We start from the raw sequence: 21523 nt of genomic DNA, 5'->3' as shown, positions 1-21523 counted from the left end.
GCGTACCTGTCTGGTCTTTGTGTGCGCCCTCAGTCACGCAAAAAAAGACCAAACAGGTACGTATCAACTCGTCTAAGCTCAGGTAAGAACATATCTCAGTATGGAAAAATTGTGAAGGATTCCTTTAAAGGCACTATACCTGTTTGTTCTGGTTATGGAACAAAATTAGTTTTGTCTAATTTTCACAAACTTCCAGGATTGTTTTCTTTGCCTGGAAACCAGACTCACCGCTGTGCCAGTGATTGAGTCAGGGCATCAACTACATTTCCACAGAGGCAAACAGGAAGTAGAGTAAACCAATCAGCGATGAGCGTCTGCGGTTGATGTGGTGTTACTAGCAGTTCTGCGTTAATATTTGCACAGGATTATGAATCACAAAACTGACCTACTGTCGATGTGACCCTCTCTCCCCCGTGCACCTTCTGTAGATCGTTATTGAGGGACTTCCGCATCCCATGAGGGACGTTGCTCGCGAACAACACGTGACCATATAAACGAAACTTATTGCAGAGGCTCGTTTGAGTTTTCTACCACCACCGTCCCAGATATCCCTATATGAGAAATATAGAGGGGTATTATTCCGGTCTCGTCAGGCTACAGTTTTCTTGCATTTCTGTAAAAGTGTCCTATAAAAGGGGACCCTGACAACTAAGGCTTTTAAAATAAGCCATTTTAATGAGGTTTGAGGCTAGACAGCAGTGCAGAGCCGTCTTTCTCAACTGGGAACCTTGACCCAAATATGACTCATAAAATATAATGTAAAATATTGTCTTTTCCTCAAAAAATGTGGTAACACTTTACATTACGGGCCGGTAAGTCCTTGGTACTTACAGTGGTAATTCTAGATACTTATGGTGGTACTTACAGTGGTAAATACTAGTAATGATAGTGGTACTTCTAGATACTTATTGTGGTACTTACAGTGGTAAATACTAGTAATAATAGTGGTACTTCTAGATACTTATTGTGGTACTTACAGTGGTGCTAATGGTGGTACTTACAGAGGAAATTCTAGATACGTATGGTGGTACTTACAGTGGTAAATACTAGTAATAATAGTGGTGCTTCTAGATACTTATTGTGGTACTTACAGTGGTGCTAATGGTGGTACTTACAGTGGAAATTCTAGGTACTTATCGTGGTACTTACAGTGGTAAATGCTAGTAATAATAGTGGTACTTATCGGTACTTATTGTGGTACTTACAGTGGTGCCAATGGTGGTACTTATAGTGGAAATTCTAGATACTTATGGTGGTACTTACAGTGGTAAATACTAGTAATAATAGTGGTACTTCTAGATACTTATTGTGGTACTTACAGTGGTAAATACTAGTAATAATAGTGGTACTTCTAGATACTTATTGTGGTACTTACAGTGGTGCTAATGGTGGTACTTACAGTGGAAATTCTAGGTACTTATCGTGGTACTTACAGTGGTAAATGCTAGTAATAATAGTGGTACTTATCAGTACTTATTGTGGTACTTACAGTGGTGCCAATGGTGGTACTTATAGTGGAAATTCTAGGTACTTATGGTGGTTCTTGCAGGGGAAATTCTAGGTACGCATGGTGGTACTAACAGTGGTAAATACTAGTAATAATAGTGGTACTTCTAGGTACTTATTGTGGTACTTACAGTGGTGCTTATGGTGGTACTTACAGTGGTAATTCTAGGTACTTATTGTGGTACTTAAAGGATACTATAGTGAGAATTACAAGGTATGTACTTCTTGTTTTCCCTAACTCTGTTTGTAGAAGTACCTCATTTACTACTTATGAATTGCTGCTGTAGTATCCTTGAATTACAAGTACCATAGCAAATAGAAGTACAACCTTCATTACTAAGAGTTACCCCTGTATTTCTTAGTAATGAGAGATACTCCCTAACCCTAACCCCAATTACTAGTAATTACCATTTTTAGTGCCACAATAAGTACCACTGTCATTACTAGTAATTACCACTTTTAGTGCCACAATAAGTACCACTGTCATTACTAGTAATTACCACTGTAGTACCATGGACTTACCGGCCCGTAATGTAAAGTGTTACCGAAATGGGTAATGAATGAGAATTAAATATGCGAAAAAAACACCAGTCATTTTATCAGTCTCAAGAAGTGATTCTACACTTTTTCTGTGCATTAATATTAAAGGCATGTTATCTGGGAAAGGCTCGCGACCCACTTTTGGGTCCCGAGTCCTGTCCCACCAGTTGAGAACCACTCACTTATTCGTAGAGCACAGAGTTTGCGCGATGGCCCTCATTTATCAACGTTGCACAGAGAAGGGAGTTTATTTTGGGTGCACATTGGAAATACAAAAGATCACCTGGTCGGCACAGTAGCACCGTGGTTAGTGCTCGTGCTTCACAGCTAGAAGGTCCCGGGTTCGTTTCCCACCTGGACGGGCCCTTTCTCTTGTGGAAACAAAACAACATACAGTAACCAGCTGGTTCTAATATTAGGTACTCCAAAAGAGGATAACCTTTGTCACCAATAACTAGAGAGTAATTTCCCTGTGTCTCCATGGGGTCTGATTATGCTTCAAACCTGGACCACTATCAACATGATCTGAAATGCATGTGATCTTACTTTATTGGCTAATATTCGGTTTCCTCAAATGTTAATTCTCCTGGACGTGTTTGTGCACTGAGAACTGAATCTTCCTCGTAAAAAAAACAAAAAAATTCAGGTCAATAAGAAGACAACAACCAGGAAACACCCACCCTCTGTTGTGTCATCTTTCAAACACAGTATAGTTCGAGGCAAATGTAGTACATGGTCTTTCCCACAAGGTGTCGCTTTTGTAACAGTTTATGTAAACCCAAATCAGTCAGTTTCAGCTCGTGTTGGTTATGAGCTCATGGAGGGAAGTCATCAGTGGCATTTGTCATTTCTTGAACTAGTTTTATGACACTTGGTTGTTTTCTCACTCTCTGACCCTGAGAGGTAACACATATTACATTTACTTGTACAGTAGTAAATGTCTTTTACCCAAATTAGTCAAATAAAACACAGTTAGTGAACATACTGCTGAAGTATTGATGAAATGTTTGAGCTTAGAAGTCTAATGTAAAGATGGTTCAAAATATTACTACTGTAGAAAATGTACTATGTGATAAAAAATACAACAGATTACTTAAGTATATAGTGTGTCTGGACCTTTGCTATTTAATTCACTTTAGGTGTGGAGAAAAAAAATACAATCAGAAAGTTTGTTTAGGGATTTATTGATGAATATTACAGCATACAGATGATCATGTTTGCTCAGTTTAAAACATGCTTCTCCATTGTATACAATACAGTGTCACTGATTTTGTGATTGTAAATGTTATATTCTTAGATATGATGTTTTTTTAATATGCTTTACTGTGGGGGAATAACGTTTACTTACTTACTTATTAGTTCAATAAAAGGCACAAAGACGTTTCCAGATTTTGAAGAACAAAGCTGCTATTTGAGTTTACGGAAATGTGCATTGTCTCCAGTATTACCTGAGTTGAGACAGACTCCAGCGTAGAGCGGCTGAGTGAAGGTGGTCTGGACTCTGTGGAGGAGAGTCATGGTTTGGTCCCGAACACTGTAAAATAACAGCGTCCCTGCACCGTGGTCCAGGTAAACCCCGATTCTGCGCAAAAGTGAACCTGAGACCTTGCAGTAGATGGAATTAAATCTAAATGAATAATCTTTATTGTCACATTCTAAAGACCAAGATTCTTCATTATATCCAAAACTGCTATCGCTACATCCTTTCCTCTTAATGTGTCTGTATGAAACTGACACATCCACCCCCTTTCCGCTCCACTCCACCTCCCAGTAACATCGGCCCATCAGACTCTCTCTGCTCAGGACCTGACAGACGTCACTGAATCTGTCCGGATGATCAGGGTAATTCTGTTCTTTATTTATAACTATAGCTCTTCTGTTTCCATCAGACAGATACAGCCATGTGTTTGCAGTATTTGGATCCCATGTGAGTTCTTGTGAATATAGTAAGAACTCCTCTCTGATGGTGGGTTCAGCTGCTGACAGTAAAACATGGTCTGGATTCAGATCTTCCTCTATAGTGAGTTGTAGTTTTTCTCTGAGCACTGACACAGCTGTGGTCACCTCCTCAAAGCCGCGGTGAGGCCCTGTCTGAATCCTGGCTGGCTCTGTCCTCTGTGGGTCTGTGGACAGTGAAGCATAGAGCTGTAGAAACTGGTTGTTGTCCGGTGTGTGGGACAGTGTGTCCAGCTCAGAGATGTTCCTCTTCAGCTCAGTGACGTCCCACTGCAGTTGGTCCTGAAGCTCTTGGACTCGTCTCAGTTGGGTTTGCTCCCCAGACCGGATCTGCTGCTCCACCTCAGAGCGTCTTTTCTCCAGGAGAAGGGCCATCTCTCTGAAGCTGTCCCCACTGCGCTGCACTGCTGTCTGGGCAGAGCGGCTGATGTCCTGGGCCTCCTGTCGAAGCATCTCCAGGTCTGTCTCTTTGAGCTGGAGGCTCTGGAGCAGTTGGGTCCTTCGAGCCGGAAGCTCTTTCTGCCTCTGGGCCCTCTCTGCTGCAGCCGTCACTGTGCGATGGCCCTGGTGCTGGTCCACAGAGCAGAGGGAGCAGATGAGCTGCTGGTCGGTGCGGCAGAATATCTCCTTCACTTTGTTGTGTTCAGAGCAGATGTTTTCCTGGAGTTTGTCAGAGGGCGCCACCAGCTGGTATCTCTGAAACACTGCAGCATCATATTGAGGCTGGAGGTGGCTCTCACGGACTTTCAGCTTCCTCCCAGAGCACACATGACACAGCACTTCAGCTTGGTCAGCAGGGGGCGCTGTGAGGCCAGATTCCTTCAGCTGCTCCACTAAATTTGCCAACATGATACTTGTGAAGGGCACAGGCCTGGGGCTGAAGCTCTCTCTGCATTGTGGACAGCTGTACAGCTGCTTCTCGTCCTCTTGGTCCCAGTGTTTTTTCACACACTTCCTGCAGTAGCTGTGTCCACAGGGAATAGTCACTGGGTCCTTCAGTAAATCCAAGCAGATGGAACAGAAAAAGGCCTCTTGGTCGAGAGATTTCTGCGCCATTTCTCTGTTGACAAGATCAGCTGAGTCAGACTGTGGCACAAGTGAAATCTAAGCGGGATGTGAGCGGTGGAGGAGGAGACGGCGCTCACTGCTTTGTGTGAGTCTGAGGAGGAGCGAGGTCTGAGAGGGAGGGGCTGAAAACGGCACAGTCACAGTTTATTGTTTTTTTTCCTGGAAACATGTTCGGACAAATTCACAGTTAATTTAGACTTTACAGAGCTTTGCTTACAGTTAGGTGGTAAAATAACTTTTTCAAATAACACACATTTAACAGAAAACAATGAAATATAGGTCAACATAAAATCCACAAAATTCTTAGTATTTGTTGAAATGTTTGAGCTTAAAAGTCTGATGTAAAGAACTACTTGGCCCCCCCATAAAAGGCATGTGACAGTTCTGAAACTTACAATTAATGCAACATATTGAGTTACATCAACATTTTTTTTTGTTTTTTTTTTTAAATATTATTACTGTAGTTAATGTAAAATGTATTATGTGATGAAACTATTGTGAGAAGTATGATTTCTTCAACAGATTACTTAAGTATGTAGTGTGTCTGGACTTTTGCTATTTAATTCACTTTAGGTTTGGGGAAAGAAAGTACAATCAGAAAGTTTGTTTTAGGGATTTATTGATGAATATTACAGCGTACAGATGATCATGTTAAAACATGCTTCTCTATTGTATACAATACAGTGTCACTGATTTTGTTTTGGGTCTGACAATATGATCGAAACTGAACCCAATACATATTTACAATCAATAAAATAGTAAAATGTATGATGTAAAAAAAAATACAAAAATGATATTCAAGTTTTAAATTGTTTTATGACACATGTAAATGTGTTAAATTAACACAATACATTTGATGAAAACAGAGGCTGATGTAAAATATGTGCATAATTTTACTGGTGTTTTCCAGTGTCACTTTGAAGGGAACAGTATTGTTGTCAGGTAAGTTAAACAAAAGGTCGTCATTAAAACAATTTGACCGACATGTAAAATGTGGTCACATTCAACCAAAAGTGTATAAAGACCCTTCATACAAAAACAACTTCAGTAGTATTGTTTGTTTAGGAAAGCTTCTAGTCCAACTGACTCTGCCATGCCTGTGATTGTAAATGTCATATTCTTTGATATGCTGCTTTTTTTATATGTTTTACCACTGTAGAGCACTGTGTGACATTGTGTCCGTGAAAAGCGCGATACTAATAAAGGCTACTTACTGATTCGTTCAATAAAAGGCACAAGGACGATTCCCGATTTTGAACAACAAAGCTGCTATTTGACTTTATGGAAATATGCATTGTCTTACCCAAGTTAAGACGGACTCCAGTGTAGAGCAGCTGAGTGAAGGTGGTCCCTGCACCATGGTCCAGGTAAACCCCAAGTCTGCGTAAAAGTGAACCTGAGACCTTGCAGTAGATCGAATTAAACCTGAATATATAATCTTCATTGTCACGTTCTAAAGATCAAAATTCTTCATTACATCCAAAACCGCTTTCGCAAAATCCTTTCCTCTGAATATATTTGTAAGAAACTGACACATCGACCCCCTTTCCGCTCCACTCCAACTCCCAGTAACATCTGCCTGTCAGACTCTCTCTGCTCAGGACCTGACAGACGTCACTGAATCTGTCCGGATGATCAGGATTATTCTGTTCTTTATTCAGGACTATTGCTCTTCTGTTTCCATCAGTTCTTGTGAATATGGTAAGAACTCCTCTGTGGTGGTGGGTTCAGCTGCTAACAGTAAAACATGTTCAAGACTCGGATCCTCCTCCAGAGTGAGTTGTAGTTTTTCTCTGAGCACTGACACAGCTGTGGTCACATCCTCAAAGTCGCGGTGAGGCCCTGTCTGAATCTCTGTCTTCTGTGAGTCTGTGGACATTGAAGCATAGAGCTGTAGAAACTGGTTGTGGTCCGGTGTGAGGGACAGTGTGTCCAGCTCAGAGATGTTCCTCTTCAGCTCAGTGACGTCCCGCTGCAGTTGTTCCTGAAGCTCTTGGACTCGACTCAGTTGGGTTTGCTCCTCAGACCGGATCTGCTGCTCTGCCTCAGAGCGTCTTTTCTCCAGGAGAAGGGCCATCTCTCTGAAGCTGTCCTCACTGCGCTGCACTGCTGTCTGGGCAGAGCAGCTGATGTCCACGGCCTTCTGTCGGAGCGTCTCCAGGTCTGTCTCTTTGAGCTGGAGGGTCTGGAGATGCAGGTTCCTTCGAGCCGGCAGCTCTTTCTCCCTCTGGGCCCTCTCTGCTGCAGCCGTCACTGTGCGGTGGCCCTGGTGCTGGTCCACAGAGCAGAGGTAGCAGATGAGCTGCTGGTCGGTGCGGCAGAATATCTCCTTCACTTTGTTGTGTTCAGAGCAGATGTTTTCCTGGAGTTTTTCGGAGGGCGCCACCAGCTGGTGTCTCTGAAACACTGCATCATCATAATGAGGCTGGAGGTGGCTCTCACAGAACGAAGCCACACACTGCAGACAGGACTTGACGGCTTTCAACTTCCTCCCAGAGCACACATTACAGAGCACTTCAGCTTGGTCAGCAGGGGGCGCTCTGAGGCCAGATTCCTTCAGCTGCTCCACTAAATTTGCCAACATGATGCTTGTGAACGGCACAGGCCTGGGGCTGAAGCTCTCTCTGCATTGTGGACAGCTGTACAGCTGCTTCTCGTCCTCTTGGTCCCAGTGTTTTTTCACACAGGTCCTGCAGTAGCTGTGTCCACAGGGAATAGTCACCGGGTCCTTCAGTAGATCCAAGCAGATGGAACAGAAAAAGGCCTCTTGATCGAGAGATTTCTGCGCCATTTCTCTGTCGAAAAGATCAACTGAGTCAGACTGTGGCACAAGTGAAATCTAAGTGGGATGTGAGCGGTGGAGGAGGAGACAGCGTTCACTGCTCTGTGTGAGTCTGAGGAGGAGCGAGGTCTGGCAGAGGGAGGGGCTGAAAACGCCTGAGTCACAGTTCCATTTTTTTTTCCTGGAAACATGTTCGGACAAGATCACAGTAAAATTAGACTTTACAGAGCTTTGCATACAGTTCGATGGTAAAATAACTTTTTCAAATATCTAATACAGTTAATAGTAAACAATGAACTATAGGTCAGTATAAAATCCATACAATTAATTAGTATATGTGATCTACAATCTTGATCATGTGATATTATTGTTTCGATTGTTGTGCTGCAAAAATAAAATAATTCTAATCAAGCAACAGGAAAACTAGAAAGTAATTTCCCTGTGTCTCCTTGAGGTCTCATGATGCTTTAAACCTTCTGACCCTGAAGTTTGGACCTCTATGAGCATGATCTGAAATGCATTATATATGTATTTTTCTACTGTATTGGCTATTGACTAATATTTGTCAATGTCAATGTCAATTTTATTTATAAAGCACATTTAAAAACAACCATTGTCGACCAAAGTGCTGTACAAGAACAGTAACAATATGTACAATAAACACAATAAAACTTAAATACTTATATGTAAAGGCACAAACTGTGTCTGGTCTACATGGAACCGAAGGCCAAAGCAAAAGGATGAGTTTTTAATTTGGTTTTAAACTCCTCTACAGACTGAGCTGAGCGCACATGTAGAGGAAGGCTGTTCCAAAGTTTAGGGGCCGCCACTGGGAAGGCTCGGTCACCTCTGGACACATGCTTGGATTTAGGAACAGACAAAAGGAGCTGGTCAGCAGACCTCAGAGCTCTGGAAGGACAGTAGAGCTGCAGCAGTTCTGACAAATACTTAGGTGCCAGTGAATTTAGGCATTTAAAAACAATCAGCAGAATTTTAAACTTGATTCGAAAGGGAACTGGTAGCCAGTGTAAAGAGGACAGAATGGGAGTGATGTGCTCCCATTCTGTTTTTCTCAAATACAGTTGCACAAATTGTATCTTCAAAAAAATACAATATGGCGCAGAATCACACTCACCATATATATGTCATACATTTCAGCTCAAAAAGGAAAGAAACACCAGGAAATCCCCATCCACTGTTTGTGTCATCTTTAAAACACAGTACATCATTTCCAGGTAAATGCAATACATGGTTCTTCCCACTAGATGTCACTAGTGTAGCAGTTTTGGGGATATCCAATTTGTTTAGTGAGTTTCAGCAAGACCTTGTGTATTTGAGCTCAGGTAGAGAAGTAGTAGTGATATTTGTACTTTCTGAGCGTAGTTTTATCACAGCAGACTTTTGTTTCTCTCTCCCTCAGCCTGACCCTGAGGTATATTTACTGAAGTAATATTTACTGTTACTTCTGTAAATATCTTGACTCCACCTCTGTCCAGGAGAGACTGGAGCAGTGTGAGGCTGAGAGAGAGAAGAGGAAGAAAACATGAATTGGAAGGAGCACTGTTACTTTTGAAATACATTAACTGTAGCACAAGTAAAAGTAAATAATTACTCAAGTATAAGTATAAATAGTATTTGATGGAAAAAACAACATATCTACGGAGAGACTGTTTGGATGTAAATGTCTGATCAAGGGCGCCGCGAAGGGGTGAAAGGTTAGGACGTTTCTAAGGGCCCAGGCTGAAGAGGGGCCCAAAAGAGAAGACACCCCCCATAAATTAGATAAGTTAAATGCGTAGGGCCCCTCATGCACTCAGTGTGTCTTATGTCAATTTTAACTAACAAACAGGTATGTTTAATGGGTTATCTTTTTTTTTTTTAAAGGGGGGGAGGGGGGCAGAATTTATTGTTTCCATAGGGCCCAGCATTTCAGGCAGAGCCCCTGTGTCTGATTGATATTTAATTGTAGTAGTGAAGAAATCCCAAAAACAAAACTTAAAACAAGTATAAAAAACTCACACATATTTAAAGATAAACAAAGATAAAGGATTTATCTTTTAAAGGTAAGCTACCAGAACAGCAAACTTATATTTTTATTCATCAAGATGAAGCTTTTGTCACTTACAGATTTACTCAGTGGAAAGGTAAGAGTATGGAAACTTTAAGCTAATATTACTCAAGTTCGGGGAAAGAAAACATCAGCTGAGTGGGAAAACTACTGTAGAAATGCAAAGTACTCATTAATGTTACTCGAGTAAATGAATTAATTTGACAGCAGTAAAACCAGACACAGGAAAAAGTAACATTTAACACTTGATTTTGATACAAACGAAAAATAAAATGATGTATAGTGAACTCCAGTGGGTTTTTTTTAACAAATCAGAAGTTTTGCAATGATACCAATTAATATAATGCAGCTTTTAAAACAAAACAGCATTTTATCATGCTATAATACACTACACATGTAATATGTTGATATTTGCTCACCTGAGTAATTCACAAGATTTTATTTTAAAGACTTGATTTATTTTCGTTTTTTGAAATGCATGTAATACAAGAAACAGGAAAATGTATCATTATGATTACTATTAACATTACAGTTACATGTGTGTCTTTAGTAATTATCCACGTCACCCACATGGGGTCAATCCCTGTGCAAATGTAACTGGGTACAGAGAGAGAGATATGAAAGAGAACAACTGATTCTGTAGGATTTACAAGTGTAATAAAAACTGAACTCACATCTATAGAGGGAAAACATGAAAAAAAAAATAGCATTATATATACTAGATTTTTTGTTTTTTTTAATTATACAGAATGAAAGCTTTGTTACGCAGGAAATATCATGTGAACTGAAGTGAAGCATTAGGGACATGAAAACAGTGGCTAATGACAAATATGTTTATAGCAGTGGTGAGCAAGTTTAATTGGTGAAGGGCTGATTTTCTTCCTCCAAATATAGGTAGAAGTAAAGCATCATTTTATAAAAAATGCCACAAATGTTGTACTTCATATATGGCCTAAATGTTGAGACATTTTAAAGGGACATTAGTATTTGTCACATTTCTAGAACAGGCTTTTGATGTCGGATTTGTGCAATAATATTCCTCAAAATCATCTTGACGGCGAGAGGTTGAAGGGCTGGTTTTGGTGCTGGTGTCACATTATTTGCATTCAAAATGGTACCATCCACCAATTACGTGTCTGCATTAGATCAATATGGTGTTTATACAAAACACCAGGAAAAACGTGTGAAGCTCAACGGCTCTGTTTGAGTTTGGCGAAAAAGGCATGGTCTCCAGTAAAAGACGAGTTAATCGAGAGTCCAGCGTAGAGCGGCTGAGTGAAGGTGGTCTGGACCTTGTGGAGGAGGGTCATGGTTTGGTCCTCAATGCTGTAAAACGACAGAACCCCTGCACCGTGATCCAGGTAAACCCCGAATCTGGACGAGAACGGACCAGAAACCTTAGACTCTACTTTGTTAAAATGAAATGAATAACTATTAAAGCCCAACTCTAAGGCCCAAGATTTATCATTGTATCCAAATATACAGTCAACAGAGTTTCCTTTCCTCTCAATATCCCTGTATGAAACGGCTATTAAAGCATTTACCACACTCAGCTCTACCTCCCAGTAACAGCGGCCTGTTAGAACCTTTCTGCTCAGAACCTGACACCAGTCACTGAATCTGTCCGGATGATCATGATAACCATGAGGTCCATAAATATATTTTGCTTTTCTGTTTTCATCAGACAGAGACAGCAGTGTGAATGCTGTGTTTGGATCCAGAGTGATCTCTGTGTAGTATTGTAGGAACTCCTCTCTGGTGGTGGGTTCTGCTGCTGACTGTAAAACATGGTCTGGACTCAGATCCTCCTCCAGAATTAGTTTTAGTTTGTCCCTGAGCGCTGACACAGCTGTGGTCACCTCCTCAAAGCTGCGGCGGGGCCCTGTCTTTTTCTTTTTTTTCTTTTTTTTCTTGGTCTGTATCCTGGCTGGCTCTGTCCTCTGTGGGTCTGTGGACAGTGAAGCATAGAGCTGTAGAAACTGGTTGTGGTCCGGTGTGAGGGACAGTGTGTCCAGCTCAGAGATGTTCCTCTTCAGCTCAGTGATGTCCCGCTGCAGTTGGTTCTGAAGCTCTTGGACTCGTCTCAGTTGGGTTTGCTCCCCAGACCCGATCTGCAGCTCCACCTCACAGCGTCTTTTCTCCAGGAGAAGGGCCATCTCTCTGAAGCTGTCCCCACTGCACTGCACTGCTGTTTGGGCAGAGCGGCTGATGTCCTGGGCCTCCTGTCGGAGCGTCTCCAGGTCTGTCTCTTTGAGCTGGACGCTCTGGAGCAGCAGGGTCCTTCGAGCCGGCAGCTCTTTCTGCCTCTGGGCCCTCTCTGCTGCAGCCGTCACTGTGCGGTGACCCCAGTGTCGGTCCACAGAGCAGAGGTAGCAGATGAGCTGCTGGTCGGTGCGGCAGAATATCTCCTTCACTTTGTTGTGTTCAGAGCAGATGTTTTCCTGGAGTTTGTCAGAGGGCGCCACCAGCTGGTGAAACACTGCAGCATCATAATGAGGCTGGAGATGGCTCTCACAGAATGAAGCCACACACTGCAGACAGGACTTGACGGCTTTAAGCTTTCTCTCAGTGCACAAATCACAGGAAACATCCTCAGGTCTGCCATAGCAGTGGGCAGCAGGGGGCGCTGTGAGGCCAGTCTTCTTCAGCTGTTCAACTAAATTTGCTAAAATTATGTTTTTGCCCTGGACAGGCCTGGTGCTGTAGTTGTCATTGCATTGAGGACACCTGTAGCGGAGGTTCTGTTGGTCCCAGTGCAGTTTAATGCAGTCCCTGCAGTAGCTGTGTCCACAGGGAATGGTCACCGGGTCCTTCAGTAAATCCAAACAGATGGAACAGGAAAACGCTTCTTGGTCGAGAGAGTTCTGCGCCATTTCTCCTTCAATTACAGCCACTGATTTTGACTCTACACAAGTCTATAGTGGAGTGAGCTGTAGAGGAGGATTGACAGGGGGAGGGGCTAAAAACTGCTGAGTCACCAATTCAAACACCTTTATCTTATCTCAATGATTTGTTAGGGCGTTTTCCACATCAAGTCACTGTAATACACTGTACAAGATTCTGTTTCAATCACTTACACATTTTAGTTTGAATGAACCTAAATATCAACATTAAAATGGTTGTTGGTAGACAAGTGTCAAGTGTCACGGAGAGGAGAAGTATATAAAGGGGTTCAGCTGCATTCATTATGTAGGCAAAACACTACACTTTCCAAGGTTTCCAGGTTTTATTATAAACCTCTACATGTTTTGACTGAGGTGTGACTTTTCATCAGTTCATGAATTTTTTTTAAATGTTGTGCTCCTGGACATGTTGAAATGCGCTCTGCAGGCAAAAAAAAAAAAGTATGTAACATGCATTTTGTTCAACTCAGCAAAAAGAATAGAACAACAGAAAATAATCCTCCCACGCATACTCAAATTGTGAAAGTTAATCTCTGAGTCCCCCATCGCAGTGCACATGACCAATACAACGCAGTGCACATGACACAAGCAATACAAATATTGACTGACGCAGCACTGTGGCAAGGAAAATTCCTTTTGACCTAGAACATGCCCAGATTTCAGTTATGGTAAGACACTTCAAAGCCGCTATAGCGTAGTGTTATGCTGCACAACATTTAATACAAAAAAATGAATAAAATACAAACCATTTCTTTAGGGCTGTGTTTTTCAATTTTTTTTGAGCCAAGGCACATTTTTTTCATTGAAAAAATCACGAGGCACACCACCAGCAGAAAATATAAAAAAATGTAACCCTGTAGCCTATATTGAGTCGTTCAATCAAAGTGTCTTGAATAGGAACACCGTATAGTCTCGCTAGCCACAGTGTCACAGTCACCGCCACCTGTGACTGTGGCACTGCATCCATGCATCACTAATTCTCTTGTTTCAAAGAAATTAGCGACCTAATATTTCAAGAAAACAACTAGGTGAAATCGGATAATTTTCCAAGGCACACCACACAATATCTCACGGCACACTAGTGTGCCATGGCACAGTGGTTGAAAAACACTGCTTTAGGTCTGTTTATTGGTGAAAAATACCTCAAATAATGTATGTCTTCAGTGTGAGTGGGCTCATCTCTTCTCCTCCCTTTGCTTTGACTACAGGAAACAACAGAACGAGGAGGGACGGCAAGACGATCACACACTATTCGATATACGGAAGCTTGTAGTTAGTTTACGGATAAAAACTTCTTTTTTTTTTAAGTTTATTTACAGATCCAACATTACAGCAGCGACTCCATATTTCGATCAAGATTTAGAGCGTGTTCTAAATTGTTTATCTCTAAAGTTTACAGCGGGTATGTCATACGTCATCAGATACAATGATACGATTGGCTATGGCTCCGCGCAGATGCATGATAGACATTCAGCCCAATAAACGGCCATGGACGATCGTAAACCACACCTCTCCTGCGAGAAAATGAATTGGTGATCCCCAGACTAAATATCACTTATTATAGTTATATTATTATATTAGATTTAGTCTGGCCATATAGCCAGGCTATGACGTTAGGTTTCCTGCCAAATGAAAATTGCATGGTAAGGAAGAGGGTCATTCTGTCCCAAATGACTCTGCTGGTGTTCATCCTCATCTTCACGGAGAAGCAGATAACATCGTGAGTCCACTTTTCATCCGAATCAACCAATTTTACTGTAAGTATGGTTTCTACAAAACATACCACTCTCTCTTTTCTCTTCTCAATTATATTTCTTACCTCTGTTCAACAACTAAATCGTATGAGTTGTGACAAAGTAGCCTGACTCATCGGACTCCTCGCTTAATCAGCGACGCAATGCCATTGTTCTGCTTGTCACTTTTGTGATTTATTTTGGATTCTTTATAGATAATATTTTTAATCTTTTTACTATACCTTTCAATCTTTGTGACATTAGCTTGGCCTTTTTTTTCATCTTCCTGGTTAGTTTATACACAAGTGTGAAAGATCAGAGAGAAATCAGATTACATCTTTATCAGGTAATGTATGACAGATTATGCGGTTTTCATGTCTCTCCAATAATCTGAAAACTCCAGAAATCAGATTATGTTCACATTGTTGGTCTCCATGGAAATGGTGCCAGTGACTTGGATAAACAACTTTCTATCTGATTACTGGTTTGGAAAGAGTAACTTGTTAGATTACTCCTTACTGAAAAAAGTAGCCGGTTAGATAATAGTAATCAAACTTGTCTAGCATGCTTCCTGCAAGAGCAATAACACAAGACAAACACTGCGTTGCATTAGAAGTCATGCACATCCAAATCATGCATGACCGGCCACAGTCGGCTCGCACCTGTCTGGGCGGGGCATGTCCGGACTGCTTTGTGTTATGTTATTCTTCCAGCCGTCAGTCAGTCAGTGCGTGGGCCTCTGATGAGAAATGTCTCCCATAAAGGATTTCAAAGTGACATGTAAAGCTCTGAACAAGGACGACACGTTCTCGGCGGGGGACACCATCACGGGCGAGGTCACGTTCACGCTGACCGAGGAAACAAAAGTCAAATGTCTCTCAGTGAAAGCCAAAGGGTTCGCAGACGTGGAGTGGACGGAAACACATGGATACAGCGAACATCGGACGTATGCTTATCACATTGACCACAAGAAGTACTACGAGGTCAAAGAGTTTCTCGTCGCTCAAAAGGACGATGGTAAGGAACTCATGAACGTAGGGTAAGTAAATCCTATAGGGCAAAACAAAAGATGTGTACTCTTGAAATAGCTCTTGTGTAAAGAGTAGAATACTAGATTTTGTGACTTAATCAGCACTCGTTCTAGACTAGGTGGTGCAGAAGGTCTGGGTTCGATTCGCACCTGGACTGGGCTTTTCTGTGGAGAGTTTGCATGTTCTCGTGTCTGTGTAGGGTTACTCTGGTTTTCACAACCATTAAAAACATTATGCAATAGGTAGTACTAGCATAACTTTCAGAGTTTATCAGAAGTATACTCAGTAAGTGATACTTCTGATGACGGCCCGCAGATTGCAGCTGAAACACATGTGACGGTAAAGTTTCGACAGCTCTAATCCTAGTGTCTGTGACCAGAAGAACCGTGAAAGGTAATCTATGTACAATGAATCCTTCAGCCAGCATTCTGACCATCAGCCTGGCTCCACATCTGGAGATGGGTCCCCGCCCACTGCTCCTTGCGGGTCACCCCATCAAAAAGCGAGTCTGTGGGGTCACAGTTAGTTTAGTGACATCATGGATTTGTAAAGTTGAGGCGACCAAGGTTACATGGCAGAATGATACCTTTGTTTTGGGAGGAGATAGGCCCTATGCTCCGGCTGACTCCCCGACACTCCTCACACACTCCTTTCTGCACATGACCAGCTAAAGATAATAATGCTGGCACTTCTTATTCAATAAATGCACCAAAACTGAGAACTTGTCCCACTCCCTGGTATTCATTGGTAAGAGTGAAGCGAGACGTCACAGGACCATGAAAGGAACAGGCCACCGTTTTTCCATACCAGACAGGTACGTATCAACTCGTCTAAGCTCTGTCATGATTCGTCTTTTGTTCTCCTATTTTGTATGTTTTCTTGTGTTTGGTTTAGTCCTGTGTTTTATTTTGACATGTGTTCTGTCCTTGTGATTTTGCTTTACTTCCCTCGTTACCTGCCTGCCCCGCCCTGATGTGTTTCACCTGTGCCCCGTTTCCTCTTGTATTTATACCCCTGTGTTTCCCTTGTCCTTTGTCGCGTCATTGTCTTCGTCAGCCCCGGTTTTTGGTTTTCTCTGGATTTGGTCATTTTGGTTTTCATCATTCATTAAACATCGCCAGTTTTGTTGCAGTCCCGTATTTTGGGTTTTATTTTCCGTGTTCCACCTCACACCGTGACAAGCTCAGGTAAGAACATATCTATGGAAAAACGGTGGCCCTCATCTCTTACAATGCACCTGTCGCCCCACCAGCCTCCTCACAAACATGTACAAGGATCGCACATGTTAGCGGCTAACACAGTCAGAGTTTAGCTTTATGACCGTAGTTTACTAAAGAAACATCTGAGCGACCTGCTCTGATGCAGCTCAGATCCTCATGAAAGGTCTGTTTGTTTAATAATTCAATATCTACACTGAGCCGTCAGGTCTTAATCCTCCTTTCACAGGAACCGGGATGCTGTGAGGCGTTTGCGTGGAAAAAAAACAAACCTCTGCTCTGTAAATTTAGTTCTAAATGGAACTTTAACCCCTCCTGGAACCGCCACCTTAACGTGGTGGAGGGGTTTGAGCATCTGAATGATCCTGGAGCTCTGTTGTCCGGGGCTGCATGCTGGCAAACAGGTCCTATGTGACGGATCAGACAAAGAGCTGTTCAGAAGCTCCTTATGAGAGACCAACAGGCCTGGTTAGAACCATGAGGCCGTCCTTCTGTGGACCCAACACCTGCAGGAGGAGCCATAAGGGCTGGTGCAGTGTGATTTGGGTAGCTCCAACAGCTGCCCCCACGACCCGGTAACGGAAAAGTGGAAGAAGATGGATGGATGGAACATTCTAAATGCCAAAAAAATCAAAAGAGAAACACATACTTACATGAAAGTTCATGTTGCTCACCTGCAGTGTCTCCTCTTTGGAGAAATTGTCCTTCTCCAAGGAAACCACCGCTATCCGTTTGAGCTCAAAATCCCCGAGGGGTGGGTCTGATCTTCTGCACGTTTTTGCCGTTCCTGTGGAGGCCGACATCTAAACGACATGTTGAACTTGTCCCGCAGAGACATTTCTCCGTCCTTCGAGGCCAATTATGGGAGGATTGTCCACAGGCTCACGGCGAAGATGAGCCGAAGCTGCCACACGTCGTCCAAAGACAAAAAGTATCTGAAGTTTGTGTCAAGGACTCTTCGTATTGAGCAGGTGAGAAACGGTCAGATGTTTTCTCCACATGAGGTTTCCATTCCACTCTCGCAACAACGTATCCACTTTAGCTCCTACAGACTCCACACTTCTCGGACTTTAACAATATTTTTAACCCTTTCTACTCTGGGTTTATTATTTTTATAGTGCCCAGAATTTCAGGCGGCGCCCCTGTGTCTGATTGATATTTAGTTGTAATAGTGAAGAAATCCCACAAACAAAACTGAAAAGAAGTATAAAAACTCACACATATTTAAAGATAAACAAAGATAATGGATTTATCTTTTAAAGGTAAGCTACAAGAACAGCAAACTTATATTTTTATTCGTCAAGATGAAGCTTTTGTCACTTGCAGATTGGAAAAGTAAGAGTATGGAAACTTTAAGCTAATATTACTCAAGTTCAGATAAAGAAAACGTCAGCTGAGAGGGAAAACTACTGTAGAAATGCAAAGTACGCATTAATGTTACTCGAGTAAATGAATTAATTTGACAGCAGTAAAACCAGACACAGGAAAAGTAACATTTAACACTTGATTTTGATGTCCAGTGTTGTTTTTTAACAAATCAGAAGTTTTACAATGATACCAATTAATATAATGCAGCTTTTAAAACAACAGCATTTTCTCATGCTATAATACACTACACATGTAATATGTTGATATTTGCTCAACTGAGTTTTATTTTAAAGACTTGATTTATTTTCGGTTTTTGAAATGCATATAATACAAGAAACAGGAAAATGTATCATTATGATTATTGTTAACATTACAGTTACATGTGTGTCTTTAATAATTATCCACGTCACCCACATGGGGTCAGTGCCTGTGCAAATGTAACTGGGTGCAGAGATATATGAAAGAGAACAACTGATTCTGTAGGATTTACAAGTGAACTCACATCTATAGCAGCAAAACAGGAAACAAAAAAAAATGAATTATAGATGATTAGATTTTTTTATTTTATTATACAGAATGAAAGCTTTGTTACATAGGAAATATCATGTGAACTAAAGCAAAGCCTTAAGGACATAAAAACAGTGGCTAATGACAAATATGCTTATAGCAGGGGTGAGCAAGTTTAATTGGTGAAGGCCTAAGCCTAAATGTTGAGACATTTTAAAGGGACATTAGTATTTGTCACATTTCTAGAACAGGCTTTTGATGTCGGATTTGTGCAATAATATTCCTCAAAATCATCTTGAGCGTGAGAGGGTGGAGGGCTGGTTTTGGCCTAACGTTGCTTACCCCTCATTTATAGTTTACCGGTGCTTTCCAGAGATAGAATGAGCAGTTTCTGATGGTCTGTTTTTGACAAGTGATTAAAACCAGACCAGGGTTGCAATATCAGTCAGTGCAAGTCAGTGCATTCAAAATGGTACCATCCACTAATGACGTGTCTGCATTAGACCTATATATTAGGTATATTTATATATGTTTATATAAAACACCAGGAAAAAAGGTGTGAAGTTCAACGCCTCTATTTGAGTTTGGGGAAATGCACCCAGTCTCCAGTATAAGACGAGTTAATCGAGAGTCCAGCGTAGAGCGGCTGAGTGAAGGTGGTCTGGACTCTGTGGAGGAGGGTCATGGTTTGGTCCTCAATGCTGTAAAACGACAGAACCCCTGCACCGTGATCCAGGTAAACCCCGAATCTGGACGAGAACGGACCTGAAACCTTAGACTCTACTTTGTTAAAACGAAATGAATAACTCTGAAAGCCCAACTCTAAGGTCCAAGATTTATCATTGTATCCAAATATACAGTCAACAGAGTTTCCTTTCCTCTTAATATCCCTGTATGAAACGGCTATTAAAGCATTTACCACACTCAGCTCTACCTCCCAGTAACAGCGGCCTGTTAGAACCTTTCTGCTCAGAACCTGACACCAGTCACTGAATCTGTCCGGATGATCATGATAACCATGAGGTCCATAAATATATGTTGCTTTTCTGTTTTCATCAGACAGAGACAGCAGTATGAATGCTGTGTTTGGATCCAGAGTGATCTCTGTGTAGTAGGAACTCCTCTCTGGTGGTGGGATCTGCTGCTGACTGTAGCAGGTCTGGACTCAGATCCTCCTCCAGAATTAGTTTTAGTTTGTCCCTGAGCGCTGACACAGCTTTGGTCACCTCCTCAAAGCTGTGACAGGGCTCTGTCTTTTTCTTGTTTTTCTTTTTTTTCTTGGTCTGAATCCTGGCTGGCTCTGTCCTCTGTGGGTCTGTGGACAGTGAAGGATAGAGCTGTAGAAACTGGTTGTGGTCAAGTGTGAGGGGCAGCGTCTCCAACTCAGAGATGTTCCTCTTCAGCTCAGTGACGTCCCGCTGCAGTTGGTCCTGAAGCTCTTGGACTCGTCTCAGTTGGGTTTGCTCCTCAGACCGGATCTGCAGCTCCACCTCACAGTGTCTTTTCTCCAGGAGAAGGGCCATCTCTCTGAAGATGTCCCCACTGCGCTGCACTGCTGTCTGGGCAGAGCGGCTGATTTCCTGGGCCTCCTGTCGGAGTGTCTCCAGGTCTGTCTCTTTGAGCTGGAGGCTCTGGAGCAGCAGGGTCCTTCGAGCCGGCAGCTCTTTCTCCCTCTGGGCCCTCTCTGCTGCAGCCGTCACTGTGCGGTGGCCCCAGTGTCGGTCCACAGAGCAGAGGTAGCAGATGAGCTGCTGGTCGGTGCGGCAGAATATCTCCTTCACTCTGTTGTGTTCAGAGCAGATGTTTTCCTGGAGTTTGTCAGAGGGCGCCACCAGCTGGTGTCTCTGAAACACTGCCGTAACATAATGAGGTTGGAGGTGGCTCTCACAGAACGAAGCTACACACTGCAGACAGGACTTGATGGCTTTCAGCTTTCTCTCAGTGCACAAATCACAGGAAACATCCTCAGGTCTGGCATAGCAGTGGGCAGCAGGGGGCGCTGTGAGGCCAGTCTTCTTCAGCTGTTCAACTAAATTTGCTAAAATGATGTTTTTGCCCAGGACAGGCCTGGTGCTGTAGCTCTCATTGCATTGAGGGCAGCTGTAGCTGAGGCTCTGTTGGTCCCAGTGCAGTTTAATGCAGTCCCTGCAGTAGCTGTGTCCACAGGGAATAGTCACCGGGTCCTTCAGTAAATCCAAACAGATGGAACAGGAAAACGCTTCTTGGTCAAGAGAGTTCTGCGCCATTTCTCCCTCAATTACAGCCACTGATTTTGACTCTACACAAGTGAAGTCTCAGAGTGGAGTGAGCTGTAGAGGAGGAGTGAGGTTTAACGGGGGAGGGGCTAAAACTGCTGAGTTACCTTTATCTTATCTCAATGATTTGCTTGGGTGTTTTCCACATCAACTCACTGTAATACGCTGTATTCTGTTTTAATAACTTGGAATGAACAATGACCTAAATATCAACATGAAAATGGTTGTTGCTAGGCTCAGTCTCACCCATAGAGAAGAGTCAAGTGTCACAGAGAGAGGAATATTCAAAGTGGTTCAGCTGCATTCAATATGTAGGCAAAACATTACACAACACAAAATAGTTAAAACCTCTACATGTTTTGACCAGTGAGACTTTTCACAAGTTCAATAAATCTTACAAATTTGTGTGCTCCTGAACATGTTTAAATGTGCTCTGCGGGCTGGAAAAAGTATATAAAATGTATTTGGATCAACTCAGCAAGAATAGAATAGCCAGGAAATAATCCACCCACTCATACTCAAGTTGTAAAAGTTAATCTTTGAGTCACCCAACGCAGTGCACATGACACGAGCAATTCTAGCATTGACT

At 42.3% G+C, this 21523-nt stretch overlaps 2 protein-coding genes across 2 annotated transcripts; both read right to left on the bottom strand.

The window, feature by feature from the left end:
- Positions 1 to 3374: 3374 nt before the first annotated feature.
- Positions 3375 to 7947, bottom strand: LOC306968258 (E3 ubiquitin-protein ligase TRIM65-like). The gene is made up of 3 exons (XM_079563600.1): positions 6735 to 7947; positions 6675 to 6687; positions 3375 to 5106 (listed from the first exon to the last, which is right to left on the bottom strand). The coding sequence occupies exons 1-3, from the start codon at positions 7859 to 7861 to the stop codon at positions 3454 to 3456; spliced, it is 2793 nt and encodes a 930-aa protein (XP_079419726.1). The 5' UTR covers positions 7862 to 7947; the 3' UTR covers positions 3375 to 3453.
- A 3143-nt stretch (positions 7948 to 11090) lies between these two features.
- On the bottom strand, positions 11091 to 20985 carry LOC306968257 (uncharacterized protein). Its single transcript, XM_079563599.1, is given in 3 exon segments — positions 11091 to 12701; positions 19255 to 19791; positions 19793 to 20985. Coding segments are annotated over 3 exon segments (3261 nt in total). The 5' UTR covers positions 20926 to 20985; the 3' UTR covers positions 11091 to 11110.
- Positions 20986 to 21523: the final 538 nt, after the last annotated feature.

The sequence above is a fragment of the Gobius niger genome, assembly GCF_951799975.1.
Source record: "Gobius niger genome assembly, chromosome: 9".
NCBI lineage: Eukaryota > Metazoa > Chordata > Actinopteri > Gobiiformes > Gobiidae > Gobius > Gobius niger.
This window is presented reverse-complemented; position numbering and strand designations above follow the sequence as displayed.